At 38.3% G+C, this 13,531-nt stretch overlaps 1 protein-coding gene across 1 annotated transcript; it reads right to left on the bottom strand.

Annotated features, from left to right (window-relative positions):
• Positions 1-6,039: 6,039 nt before the first annotated feature.
• On the bottom strand, positions 6,040-13,241 carry lap3 (leucine aminopeptidase 3). Its single transcript, XM_053480077.1, has 13 exons — positions 13,004-13,241; positions 11,735-11,850; positions 11,570-11,624; positions 11,149-11,254; positions 10,704-10,863; positions 10,368-10,532; positions 10,138-10,296; positions 9,926-10,050; positions 9,739-9,827; positions 9,543-9,645; positions 9,254-9,333; positions 6,774-6,886; positions 6,040-6,490 (listed from the first exon to the last, which is right to left on the bottom strand). The coding sequence occupies exons 1-13, from the start codon at positions 13,091-13,093 to the stop codon at positions 6,304-6,306; spliced, it is 1,548 nt and encodes a 515-aa protein (XP_053336052.1). The 5' UTR covers positions 13,094-13,241; the 3' UTR covers positions 6,040-6,303.
• Between the last annotated feature and the right edge of the window lie 290 nt (positions 13,242-13,531).

Raw genomic sequence — 13,531 nt, 5'->3', positions numbered from 1 at the left:
CAGCACGCAGACACTTACACTTCTCTCACAAACCTGGAGTTTCTGTAAAAGGAAGTACAAATTGAGCCATCACAACCTCAAAATAACAGTTTTACCCAGTTCACCCTGACCTCATAAAGTGTGTGAGTGTGTGTTGCAAAAGTCAGTAATCCACAGTTATCCACAATATAATTAATTACAGTTTAAAGACACTGTACTAAGCAAGCTAAAGTAACACTATTATAGTGTTTTGATTTCTAAATATTGTGTAGCTTTTTAAAAAATATATATATATTTTTTTCACTGTATAATAAGGACATCACATTCTGCATCTTTTATACCGTATAATACCGGATATAACACGTTTTAAATTTTTTCTGTACTGACACTGGAGACTCCCTGACTCCCTGAAAAATGTCTTTTCGGAGGAAACTAAAAGACGAATATGTATTTGTCCTTATTTAAAATAATTAGTTGTTGTATTTGTTCACAGTAGTGGCTCGATCCCTTAAGGACCAACGGAGACATCCTTGAGTTTAAACCATAAAGTCCCTAAGTGATATGTTATGAACATCCTGGTGATAATCTGTGATTTTGGGTATCCATTAGACCATTTTCAAAAGAGTGGAATACACAGGGCACATACATCTGAACAATTTTGAGAAAGCCAATAAACCTAATCTGCATTTGGAGAGGACCTCAGCAAGCACACGAAGAACAAGCAAAAACATGCACACAGACCCAAGGCAGGAATCAAACTAGGTAGCACAAGTGATAGAACTTGCTAATGTTAAAAAGCTTGTTTTTTTGTTACTGGAGGTCTTTTTTTATCCAGTTTAACAATTCTAATGGTTTAAATATAGTGGCCCAAGCACTCTGCGCCATCGCCACCCGGACAGCGGGCATTATGACGTAATTTTAGAAAAGGGGGGAATTTTACGTTTAAATCCCCAAAAACCCCCAGATGCTGAGGAAAAAAAGCATCACACTATGACATCACTCTGGAACAAATTGCTATAAAACAAATCAAGAAAATATGGCAGTGACTTATGTCAAATAAAGACTTTAACCTTTAAATTGTCATGTGACGTCTTTTAAAATGTGTTCCGTTTGGTCTGTCTTATACCGGATAATGTCCCTTAAAGGAGAATTGGGTCTGCGCTCTTATGGAGTAAGCAAGAACCCCATCTCCTTAACTCTTTGGCTTGTTTTCTAAAAGGGTCCTGGATGAAACCTGGCAGAGATGATAAATACTAAAGCGAAATATCTCGGGATGTGTCTTTGTTCCCCTGAAGGAAAGGTAATTCCACAACAAGCAGATTGTGTGAACTACACAAACGAGACAAATGCCCCTCAGAAAAGCTCTTTTGTTCGCCTACAATACCTGCAACACACCCTAATACACTAGTCGCATTGAATATCAGTGTGGAAAAGAAGAGAAGTGAGAGAGAGAGAGAGAGAGAGAGAGAGAGAGAGATGGGAAGTGCTTCTTAATTTTTTGAAAGGGTGTTTCCTTTTTTACACAGAGGAAAAATGTAGGAGGAGAATGACATGCATCTCTAATTACTGTGTCATGCTTTAGAAATAGTTGTGATGCAGCAAAAAGTAAGACAGTAATGGAGATATAGAGAAAAGGAGACAGACAGAACAAGAGCGACCAGGGAGAGGAGTAAATGTGACAGAGAGAATGGGGCTCAGAGATTATGACAGAAAGAGAGAAATACAAACTGATAGAGAGAGACAGATATATAAACATACAGAGAGACAGACGTACTGTACTGATAGAGTCATATAGAAAGACAAACAAACTCAAAAAGACATGTAGAAGCAGATAGAGAGAGCAAGAGAGAGAAAGAGAGAGAGACATAAAGCCATGTGTACAAGTTAGTGCCCTCTCTTTTACTTTCTGTGTTTTTGTGTAAAACAAAAATTATATATATAAAAAAAAATCTGTTAGTAACAGGACTCAGTATTAAGCAAATACAACCTCAGATGAACAACAAACACCTTTTTTTACTGTCCCATTATTTATTTAACAAAAATGAAGCTAAAAGCAAAAACCATATGGGCGATATTAAATACCTATGTGAGAGACTTTAATTTAAGTCCCATCACTTTGATCCATTCTTTCTTACAACGTTGCTTTTTTTGTTTGTTTTTAGGCATTTGCTAATCCACAGCTCTATTAAGGTCCCAACACAGTATCTCAGTTGGTATCTCAGTCTGGTATCTAGTCGAGTTCTGCACTTTGATTAGACCATTCCATACCCCTATAATTATTATTATTATTATTGTTATTATTTTACAGTTATTTTGATATAAATTTACTGGTGTGCTTTGGATTATTGTCCTGTTGTATGACCCAATGGTCTCACATTTTCCTCTAGAGTACTCTGGGATACAAAGGAGTTCATGGTCAACTTAATGACTGCAAGCCCAAATTATTACTCCTCCGCTACTATGCTTGTGGGTATGAGGTGTTTCTCCTGAAATGCTTTTTTTTTGCCAAACATGGTGCAAGGCAGTAACGCCAAACAACTCTAATTTGTACTTACCTGTCCTAAGGACATTGTTCCAGGTGTTTTGTTTTGTGGCAGTTTCGTGAACCTCGGTCATGATTCCACTTTCTTTTTTTTTTATTGAGGTTTGACCTGGCAAACCTTCCCAACAAACTGTACTTGTTCAGTCTTCTTCTAATTGTGCTATCAATGAGTTTACCATTTATCATGTTCAGTGAGGTCTGTAGGGTCTGTGATTTTATTATTTTTGTCGTATTTGTTTTTTTTTTTCCTTTGGCAAAACTAAGGAGGAGGGTGAGGCACTATAATTGAATAAAACAATTAAGCAAAAAAAGTTGTTCATATGAGGTTGTATTTGCCAAAAAATAAGACCCACAAGTTGATCTTTATTAGGTCTTTACACAAAAAGAAGGGGGCATTAACTTTTACATATGACTGCATAGAGACAGGCAATCGGGTGAATAAAGACAGAAAAAAAAAAGAGATACAAACTCATAGAATGTTAAAGAGGGAAAGACAACTTGAGAAAGACACATTAAGAGAGACAAACGTATAGAGACATAAAGCTCAGAAAGAGACAAAGATAGACATACAAACTGTATACAGAAACATAGACAATAATAGTGACAAAAATATAGAGCCAGACAAACTGACAGAAGGGCATAGAGAGACACATATAAAGAGACAGACACACAAGGAGACACATATAGAGAATCAAAGAAACTGATATGGACAGACATAAACACCAACAAACTTAGAAAGAGACATAACATAGAAACAGGCGAATAAAGTGATAGTGAAAGACATACATAGAGAGACAGACACCTTGATAGAGAGAGACATGACATATGGAAAGACAAAAAACTTAAAGAAATACAGAGAGAGAGACAAACTAAAAGAAAGACATACAGGGAGAGAGATAGACCATCTCATAGCGAGACGTGTAAAGAGACAAATAAACTGATGTATAGATGGGCAGATATATAGAGAGGCAAATAAACGTAGAAACTGTCTCTAATATTGTAGAGAAAGGCAACGAAATTGATAGAGAAGGACATAGACAAGCTAATACAGCGACATATAGCGAGACACCGCAAGACATATGGAGAGACAATCAAATTCATAAAAAGATACTAATTAACGAGAGACAAAGACGCTGATAGGGAAAGACATAGTGAGAGACAGACACATTGAGAGACATTTAGAGACAAAAATAATTCAGAGATACAGAGAGACAAAGTGAAAGAAAGACGTACAGGCAGTGACTGATGTGTACAGACATATAGAGAGGCGGACAAAACTCAGAAAGAGACGTACTGCCAAAAGAGCTAAAGAAACTGATGGGGAAAGACATTGAGATACAAATAGATAGAGAGATAGAGAGAGACATACAGACAATAAAACTCAGAGAAAGATGGAGACACTATAGAGAGACAAAGAAGCTGAGAGAGAGAGAGGCATACAGAGAGAAAGAGCCGTATAGAGAGACAGACAAACTAATAAAAAGTTAACAAACTGAGAGATTAACAGTATGGCGAGACATATAGAAAGAAACATATGTACTTTTAGGAAGAGACATATTGAGAGACAAGAGACAAAGTTAATAGAGAGAGACATTCTCTTGGTATCTTCCCTCAGGATCGTGTGTTTGTATATGTATGTACACCCCGAGTGTATGCCATCGCACCTCCTGTTCGCTCGTCTTGTTTATGCTGTGTATCAGTGCTATAAAGCTCCACAACACACCTCAGGTTCAGTACTATCAGGAAACATAGGCCCGCTGCCGTACGAACAGAAAGCGTACTATATAACCGCATGCGCGCGGAGGCGCGAGGGTTACGCCGCGTACAGAACGTCCAGTTCAAGGTGGCTTTTTATAAGAAAATAACTAATGTGGTTATACATGGGACACGGGACGTTCTCATGTTCGGTTTCATCCTGTTCTAGGACCCGGATTAGGGAGTGACTGTTAATCGGTTTCAAACTAGTGTAAAGAGACCCCCCCCACTCACACACACACACACACGGGTCAAAAAAGTCGAGACAAATGTGCATGTGTAACGGAGCATGTGACGTTTTAAACCCAACACCAAGACATATACGCTATAACATACACACACACACACACACACACACACATTGTACTGGAGTAGTTATCAAATGTCATTGAAAACTGTTGTTGTTTAATGTGTTGTCCCAAAACATTAAAACAGTGTAGCTGAAAAATAGATTTATCTCTTTGGCCTTGTCCTTTGGCTGCACTTCTGAACAATAGGAGTGTTACCATGAAGCACTGCTGATTTAAGCACACACACACACACACACACACACGGTGACTCAAAGGGCCTAAAATACCTGACAGAACTTAATTAATGTAATTAAGTTACTTAAGTAATTAAGCTACAGAAGATGTTTGAAATGAATCGTCACACTTCTGATTTTGCTGTCGAACCTGAAACTCATCTCTAATACCACATATGAATCAGTTGCTATTTGTAAATAACAATACAAGAACTAAAAGTGATAGTGTTTCTGAGTCTTGTAAAAAGACAGAGCACATATTTCAGCTTCATACCAAGGTGTGTGTGCGTGTGTGTGACTGTTTAAACCGGCGTGTTAGCTTTGCTACAGATTAACAGTTTATTGCACAAATTCCCCATCAGCTTATGGCGTGACCAGCCAGAACAATGTCTTTAAGCGGCATTCATGCGCACACGCGCACACACACACACACACACAACCCATAAAGCATTTAGGAGGCTTCAACATCCTTAGCACGTTCCTTGTGCGTGAAGGTTGGATTAGTCCTCAGGTTCTGTCTCTGCACTGCCACCTACTGGTCATGAAGCTAAAAGGCTCAATACTGATTGGTCAGAAGTTGTTCGGTCATTTTCGGTAACAGTATGTCTGTCTTATCACGTGATGTTTGTTAATAATAAATTAGCTTTAAATGTAAGAACTGGATAATAATAATGGGATTTCAAGAAAACAGTGGAAAATAAATCACATTATTATTATTCTTATTATTACTATTATCATCATCATCATCACAACATCACGTTACATACGAGGGATGTTCATGTCAATCCGGGACTTTTGATGGCTTTACTTTTAGATTATTGACTGACATTAACGGAAGACTTTAAATGCAGTACTGTGGAGAGACTGAATGCTGAATGCTGCAAGCGTTTTTAAAGAAGCCCGTACACTCGGGAACATTTAGTGAGTGGAACACCGGATCCTTGAAAATCCAGGGATAACTTGTAGAAAACTTGCTGAAGAGACACATCAGTCTGTAGAAACTGTACATGCAATCATTCACAAATGCCGGGAACAGAACCTCCCCCTGTATAGTCCTGACCTCGCAGGAGGCCCATTCCACATGTTTAAAGGAGTTCCTGGGTGGCCAGTGTTTCAGATGTGAAGCAGCTACTCATGACTATGATGTACTGAGAATATTTTTTAACTTTCATAACTATTCTATTATTCTGTTCAATCAAAAGTCTCGCTTTGACTTGATCGCCCCACGCAGAACAAACACTTCGACATTAAGAAACATTTATTCATGATTATCTTTCGTCTGAAGCCAGCTAAACCAGACATTAGACACACATAAAAAAATGAGTGGAGGACTTGTTACAAAATGCAATTTTTATGATAAAACGTGTTTGAACAATTGCTGGCATGATCATCATTATCTACTGCTTTGACTACTTTGTATAATTAGGGGGGAAAAAAAATTCAAATTCTACCCCCCCCCCCCCCCCCAAAAAAAACCGTTAGGAATTTTTAACTTGGACACTTTTTAAGACTCGGATGCCAAAGCAGCAGCAAACTCGACGAGTGTCCTCGTGGGTCTCCCGGACATTCCCTTCCGCAGGTAGGTCACTTCATCCTTGTTGGACATCACCCCGGCGATATCCAGATGAGCCCAATGACCAGCCGTTACGAACTCCTGCAGGAACGCAGCGGCTGTACACGCACCACCTGAGCTGTTCAGAGATAGAAGCGAGAATCTAATTAGACTTTTATGAATACAACGATTTAGTAGTACAGTTTTCTGTAAAGTGTTAAAGTCAAACAATCAGCAGTTAGTTGGTAGAATACATTACTGTTACCACCGTGGAAGATGATTATTTTCCAACAGCAGCACATTCCACAGTTGGGTATCGAGAGTTTTATTTTCTTCTAACATTACAGCAACTTTCCATTAGAACGAGCATCATACTTGTGTAAATAACAACAAAAACATTAAAAAAAAAAAAGTAGAGGTACCGGCTATATTTTCCAACATTGTTCAAGTCTGCCAGAGCACTTTCTGTGACTTGTCTGGTGTAATGCTGGAACAGAGGCATCCTCCACACCCGGTCTCCCGTGATAACACTTGCCTGAAAATACCAATAACACACAAATATCAGCCGTGAAACCCAAACCGTAACTTATTTACAGTATATAAATATATTTATTGAAAATTATTAATGCGGTATCCTGGGCGTGTTTGTACTTTAACTGTATCCTTTAACAGTTGGAAGAATTCAAACATTTTAATTTGTACATGCATACATTTGACACTGTACATACAGTACATCTATTTACTTAGTGAATTTCATGTTGCACTTTTACTGGCACCTCTTTCACACTCAAGCCGTTTTTCAACATTATTGAATGATTGAAGTAATGTTCGTTTGACAGCACATTCATAAAACGAATGAGAATCTCTGCGAGTAGGAAAAAAGTATAAATTCTACAATTATTAGAGTTAATTTTTTTATTCTAAATAATTTTTATTATAGTGAATTTATAAAAAAATTTACAGTTATGCCTTTGACATGAAGAATAATGGCTATCTGACTCCCCCTTGTGGAGAGACCATGAGTTGCATTTGATTTAAAAAACAAAAAAAAAGGTACACTGTCTGGGCAAAAATACAAAGTAGCTGCTTCGCAAGGATCAAATTATTAACCTGGATCAAGCAACAAAACTAATGGGATTTGACGGGAATTGGGTTAAAAATGTAAAAAAAAAAAAAAAAGCTTTTAGGTGTGGTAAAAGGAAGCAAAGAAGAAGGCTCAAAGAATGCTAACTGGTAAAACAGAAAAAAGAAAAAAACTGGAGCAAAGGGTGAAACAGAACAACACGAGAGAGGTGTGGAGGGTCATGAGGAGCATCACTGGCTATAAGACAGACGGCTAGGCTATTGAGGGGAATGTGGACGTGCAAACGATCTCAACACTTTCTATAATAGATTTGATGATCCTATGTCTCACACTTCCCCCGGCTAAATAAATAATGCTTTGGCTAAATAACATTAAGAAATCATTATTTGGTGGAATAATAACCTCGATTTGTAATTACAGCCTTTATGTGTTTTGGCTTTCCACCAGTTTTTTACATTGCTGTTGTGTAACTTTATACCACTCTTTTTGCAAAAAAGCAAACTTTATGATGGTTTGTGACCACTTATCTTCCTCTTGATGGCATTCCAGATGTTTTCTGGAGTAAATTGCAGTCCCCTCTTATTTTTTTTTGCCAAAGCTATTTATTGTTTCAAAATTGATTTTCGAATTAGTATGAATATGAATTGCCACACCAAAGAATCGTGATAGATCCAATTTCCACAGGACACCAATCCAGAACGATGCATGATGCATCATGCATTTAGTGTCCACTGTACACGTCTCTGGAGGCAGTGTTATGATCGGGGGTTGCTTCAGCTGGTCAGGTCTAAGCTCAGGAATGATATGTGGTAACAAAATGAAGTCAGCTGGCGACTTGAACACACTGAATGATCAGGTTATCACATCTATAGAGTTTTTCCTTCCTCATGTGCCAGGCTCTGGGAGCACGAGGAATCATCTTAACTGACCGGCAAAAGGAAATGTGACTTGAAATGTGTACATTACACATTTATTTGCACATTTCACACTTTATCTTGGTCTTGGCCTAAGGCTACGTTTACACTGCAGGTCTCGATGCCCAATTCTGATTTGTTGCCTATATCAGATTTTTTTTGACCGTCTGTTTACACGTTATTTCAACTATGACTCGAATCCGATACACGTGTTTACACTTGCCATGCCATCTTCGCGCGTACTTAGAAGGAGGTTCTTGCACTACACACTAGCCAAGATAGACGAAAGTGAAGTATGCTTGACCCTCTACGATATATGCAAAGTTTGCGAAATGTCATCATGGTTTTAAAACGGAGGAGGAGAAAAAAAAACGGCATAATTGCAGCCTGCGTATATGCTTCACATTCACCAAATACATGATTTCTTAATGTTATTTAGCCCAAATAAGCATTAAAGGGGGGGGGGATGGGGTGCTTTTCCTTTTCCATGTCACCTGCGATGTTATAATTCCACACGCGCTTCCACCGGAGAATAACATTACGTCGTTAAACCGCGAAGAAGTTGCAGTTTTAATGACGTACAGAAAACAATGACTCGGGAAATCCGATCTGTCTGTTTACACGACAATCACATTACCACATATCTTATTTATATCAAATTTTCTCCACATATGAAGGAGGCCTGAAACCGATCTCGAAATATCGGAATGCATGCAGTTTTTTCCTGTTTGCACGGGCATAGAACATATCCGATATGTGTCACATGTGAGCAAAAAATCTGAATCGGGTCACATTTACCTGACAGTGTAAACGTAGCCTAACTGACCCTCCAGACTGACTATAAATCCCAACAATCATTAAGCATGTTCTGAAGAATTAATGAATGAATAAATTGAAAGTTTACCTTATGCAGCCGTTCCCAAAGCCAGTCAGAGTTAGTGAAAACACCTGTAGCAGCAGAACCCAAGGCGACATCCATAGCACCTGGAGCAAAACGGGAAGAAAAAAAAAAGGATTGTGTAAATACATTACGTTGTTTCTGTAAACATTCACAGTTAGGATGTGTGTACAAATATACACTGGGGAACACAATCCAAAATTATCCACTCAAAAGCAAGTATGTGGTCATGATCTAGGTCGCAATAAACTGCCAACTACCTTTTTAGAAAGAAACAGTGTAAGAAAGTACAAACCCGTAAGAGTGGCGGCATTGACTATAGCCCTGGGGTTGAAGTTATGAGCGTAGCACAGGGCATCAGCCAAAATCAAACGACCCTCAGCGTCAGTGTTATCAATCTATCAGAGAAGAACAAAAAACGCAGGATAAATCAACACATCTGTACATTTTCTGATTGTGAATTGGTTAATTAGTGGCGCGACAGGGAATACCTGGATGGTTTTGCCGTTCTTCGCCTTTATGACATCTCCTGGTTTGTTAGCTTTTCCGCTAGGCATGTTCTCACAGAGAGGGGTTAAACCTAAAACAAAACAATACAACAAACCTTTTATGAGCTGCAGCAAATAAAGTTTAAAAACAGAATTAATTGTATTAGTCAGAATAAAAATGTGAGCGGACCTACGATGTTGATTGGCAGTTTGAGAGCAGCTGCCGTGACGATGGCTGAACACACGGTAGCGGCTCCGCCCATATCCGCCCTCATGGCATCCATACCAGAGGAGGGTTTAATGGAGATTCCACCACTGAGGTACGCGAGAGTTGAGACAAAAACATGAGTAGAAAGAAAAAAAAAACATAACGTGAAAATGAGATGCTATAAATCATGTCACCTGTCAAAAGTGACTCCTTTGCCTACAAGCACTAAAGGCGCCTGGGTGGAATCTGGGTTTCCAGTGTAGTGCAGCTCCAGGAAGACTGGGGGCTCGACTGAGCCTTTGGACACACTGAGAAATGCTCGCATCTGCTCAGCCTCGATCCATGACTCGGCTCTGCGAAAAAGAGACAGTGAGTATTCATAGTGTAACAAAACTTCACATATATGCACTGCGTTGTTCCATACCTTTTATGGACAGTCACTTTGTCTGAGAAGGGAGACAGCTTCTGTTCGATCGTGTCGGCAAAAAACGTAGGCGTAACGTGATTGGCTGGAGCCTCCATCAATCTCCTGGCCAGGTTCTGCCCCTCTCCGTAGAGAACGCCCTTCTCCCACGCTTTATCATCTCCACTGCAAAGTTAACACACCCCTCATATAATATGCTGTCTCGAAATAAATAGACAGTACCTATATTGCATTACATGTAACTGGAAAAAAAAAAAAAGGCATGACCTGACTTGGTGTTGTTGATTATTTTCCTGTAAAAATCACACATCGCCATTTTATTATTACTTCTAGTACCTGCCGTACAGTCTCGGAGTGACATGGGTCTTCTTCTTGCTTTTAAGCTCATTGTACTCGAACAGACCGAGAACGGCACCCTCTGCTGCTGACTGACTGTCTCCACAGGGGTCCACCTCCACATGAGGAATCTCCTGGTCCTGAAGCTGCCTGCATCCAACTGTTTAAAAAAAAAGAAAAAAAGAACAGGAATTAGCATTGATGTACAATTGGTGTCAAGTTACGCGCACACACATAACACACACTTTATATTTTGTGTTAATTATTTTTATGTATATTTTTTGGGGGGGCTGTGAAACAAATTATTTTAATTTCCATTATTTCTTATGGGAAAATGTGCTTTGATTTACGAGTGTTTTGGTATACACGCCTGCTTCCGGAACGAATTATTCTCCTAATCCGAGGTTCCACTGTATACTATTGTGAAGAAGGTACAAACAAGTACCTGCTACAGCTGCTCGGATATTCTCCTTGCTGTTATCCCAGTGCTCCTTCCCGCACACTCCTGCTCCTTTCTGGCCAAGACCTACAACTGCAACATTCGGGAAGTCCTGATACAAAAGAAATGACAACATGTAACTGAATAAAAATCATTTAAGTATCTTTGGATCCTGAAAATGCCAAATATGTTAAAAAATACTTTTAAAGTCAGACAATCTGGTGTCCCTCAGAATTAATCACATTGGTTTTACACCTTTTTTTTCATTTTGTTTTTTTGTAATAAGTGTGCAAACTCTGAATGAAACCCCAGGGAAACAAGGACACAGTGATTATTTCATCAAGGTGATATTATCATAAAGGGAAAGACTAACAACAAATAAGGCATAACGAGTATGAGAAGTAAAAGTGATGCATTTCATAGATACCTGGTGTAATCCGTAAAATATCCGGCTCTTTCCCTTCTTTAAAGGAGGTCCAGATCTGAGGAGCAACGGAGAGATATGATAATCGTGTAACAGCCAGTGCACTGCTGTATCAACTTTCGAAAAACATATTATTTCAACACACTTGATACTTTTTTTTTGACTTACACTGACAGAATCTCACTGAGTTTTCCTGATACCGATCTGTCAAACGCAGCAGCTGCTTCGGTTAGACACACGCTGTTGTCATCTTTATCTTTTTCATACACACCCAGAACTAAACCCTGGAACACAAACAAATCACTATCAGTTTCGCTAAATATTCATATCCTTGCATGGCGGTTCACGAATCTCCACACTGACTCCGAAATCTTTTTCTTTTTTACATTTATAATGGAGACGCACCGGTCGATCAGCCAGTGACCAGAATTGGCTGGTTTTTATCCTGTTAATAATAATAATAATAGTAATAATAATAATAATAAAATGAATAATGCATTTTATTTATATAGGCACCTTTCCAGAAACCCAAGGTCACCATACAAAATTCAAACAAGAAACAAATTTATAATATTGAGTAGGAAATAACAGTAAAACAATATGAAATAAAATAATTGACAGTTTCATCACCCAAAGCATTTAAAACCACACAGGGATTTGAGTGCAGCTTTACAGTACATCACGTGAAAAGACTGATCAGCCATTTCTGGTGGCTTCCAAGTGGCGCAACGAAAACATATTTTTATCACATTACATTATCAAATATAATTAACGTTAAAAGCTTCCAATTTGCCTTTTTTAAATTTCTTTTTTACTCCAAGCCCTGCAAGCGAATTGATCCCCAAATCTACTCATTACACACCCTTATACACCAATCTCAAGACACTACGAGCGCAAATTAGTCCTCAAAACCGCAAAACGTGTATTAATGGTCAAGTTGACGTTTGAGATTTGAGACACTTCAGGAAGTAAAACGTCACCGTTCCTTTATAATCTTACACTTAAGAAAAACTTTACTAAGTTTGTTTAGGAATAATAATGACGTGAATGACAGATTCATGCTGCCCAGTAACAATGTAGCTTTTTTCCTTTCATTTAATTTGAAGTTAAATATTAAACGGTTGTATTTGAAGTTAGATGTTATTAAGTACACACAGGGCTTGGTTTAAAAAAATAACTAATGTTATAAGGAACATGCTACAGTCAATTCCTCATGTTCATTTAGGATATCTTTTAAAAGAAAAAAAAAAGATTTCAGCTATTTAAACTGTAAAAACAAACCTGAGAACACAATGTAATATCGAGGATATGTATATATAGTTAATGATAACTCATAGTATCGCGATATGAATCGTATTGACACCACGGTATCGCGATAATATCGTATCGTATCGTATCAGGTGGTGTAAGACTAACCGTTTAAAATGTGAAACTTACTTTTTTGGCACTCGTTTGACAAGCAGAAAAAAGTCGAGAATTATTTCTTTGTATTCCGAAAGCAAAGGCTTTCCTACAATTCGGCAGCATTTTTAAACAACCTAACTGTCACCATACATACAAAATCAACCGTGACTCTAAACTGAGCCGCCACTCGTGGCTCCACTGAAGGTTGCCCTTGGCGAAATCCCAAATATCATTCATTTAAAAAAAATAGTGCACAGAGTGCACTATAAAGTCTGCAACAGCTGTACTTAAATACACTACACTAATAGTGTGCGTGCATAGGGAGAAAACAGCGGTTTGGGATTCAGCCCGTTTTGTCGCTGTATTGCTTGCGTCATTAAGCTGCGACTTTTTAGACGTTTATATATTTTGAGAAAAAAAACTGATAAAACATGAGAATGTAGAAAATAAAATGTTAAAATAAAAAACGCATAGTTTAACATTATATATGTTTATTGCAATTATTATTATTATATATAAGTAAATGTGCTGAGTTATAGGACAGGCGTGATCATAGTGCGC

This window comes from Clarias gariepinus, chromosome 20, assembly GCF_024256425.1.
Source record: "Clarias gariepinus isolate MV-2021 ecotype Netherlands chromosome 20, CGAR_prim_01v2, whole genome shotgun sequence".
NCBI lineage: Eukaryota > Metazoa > Chordata > Actinopteri > Siluriformes > Clariidae > Clarias > Clarias gariepinus.
Note: the sequence above shows the minus strand (reverse complement) of the source record. Positions and strands in the feature narration are given on the sequence as shown.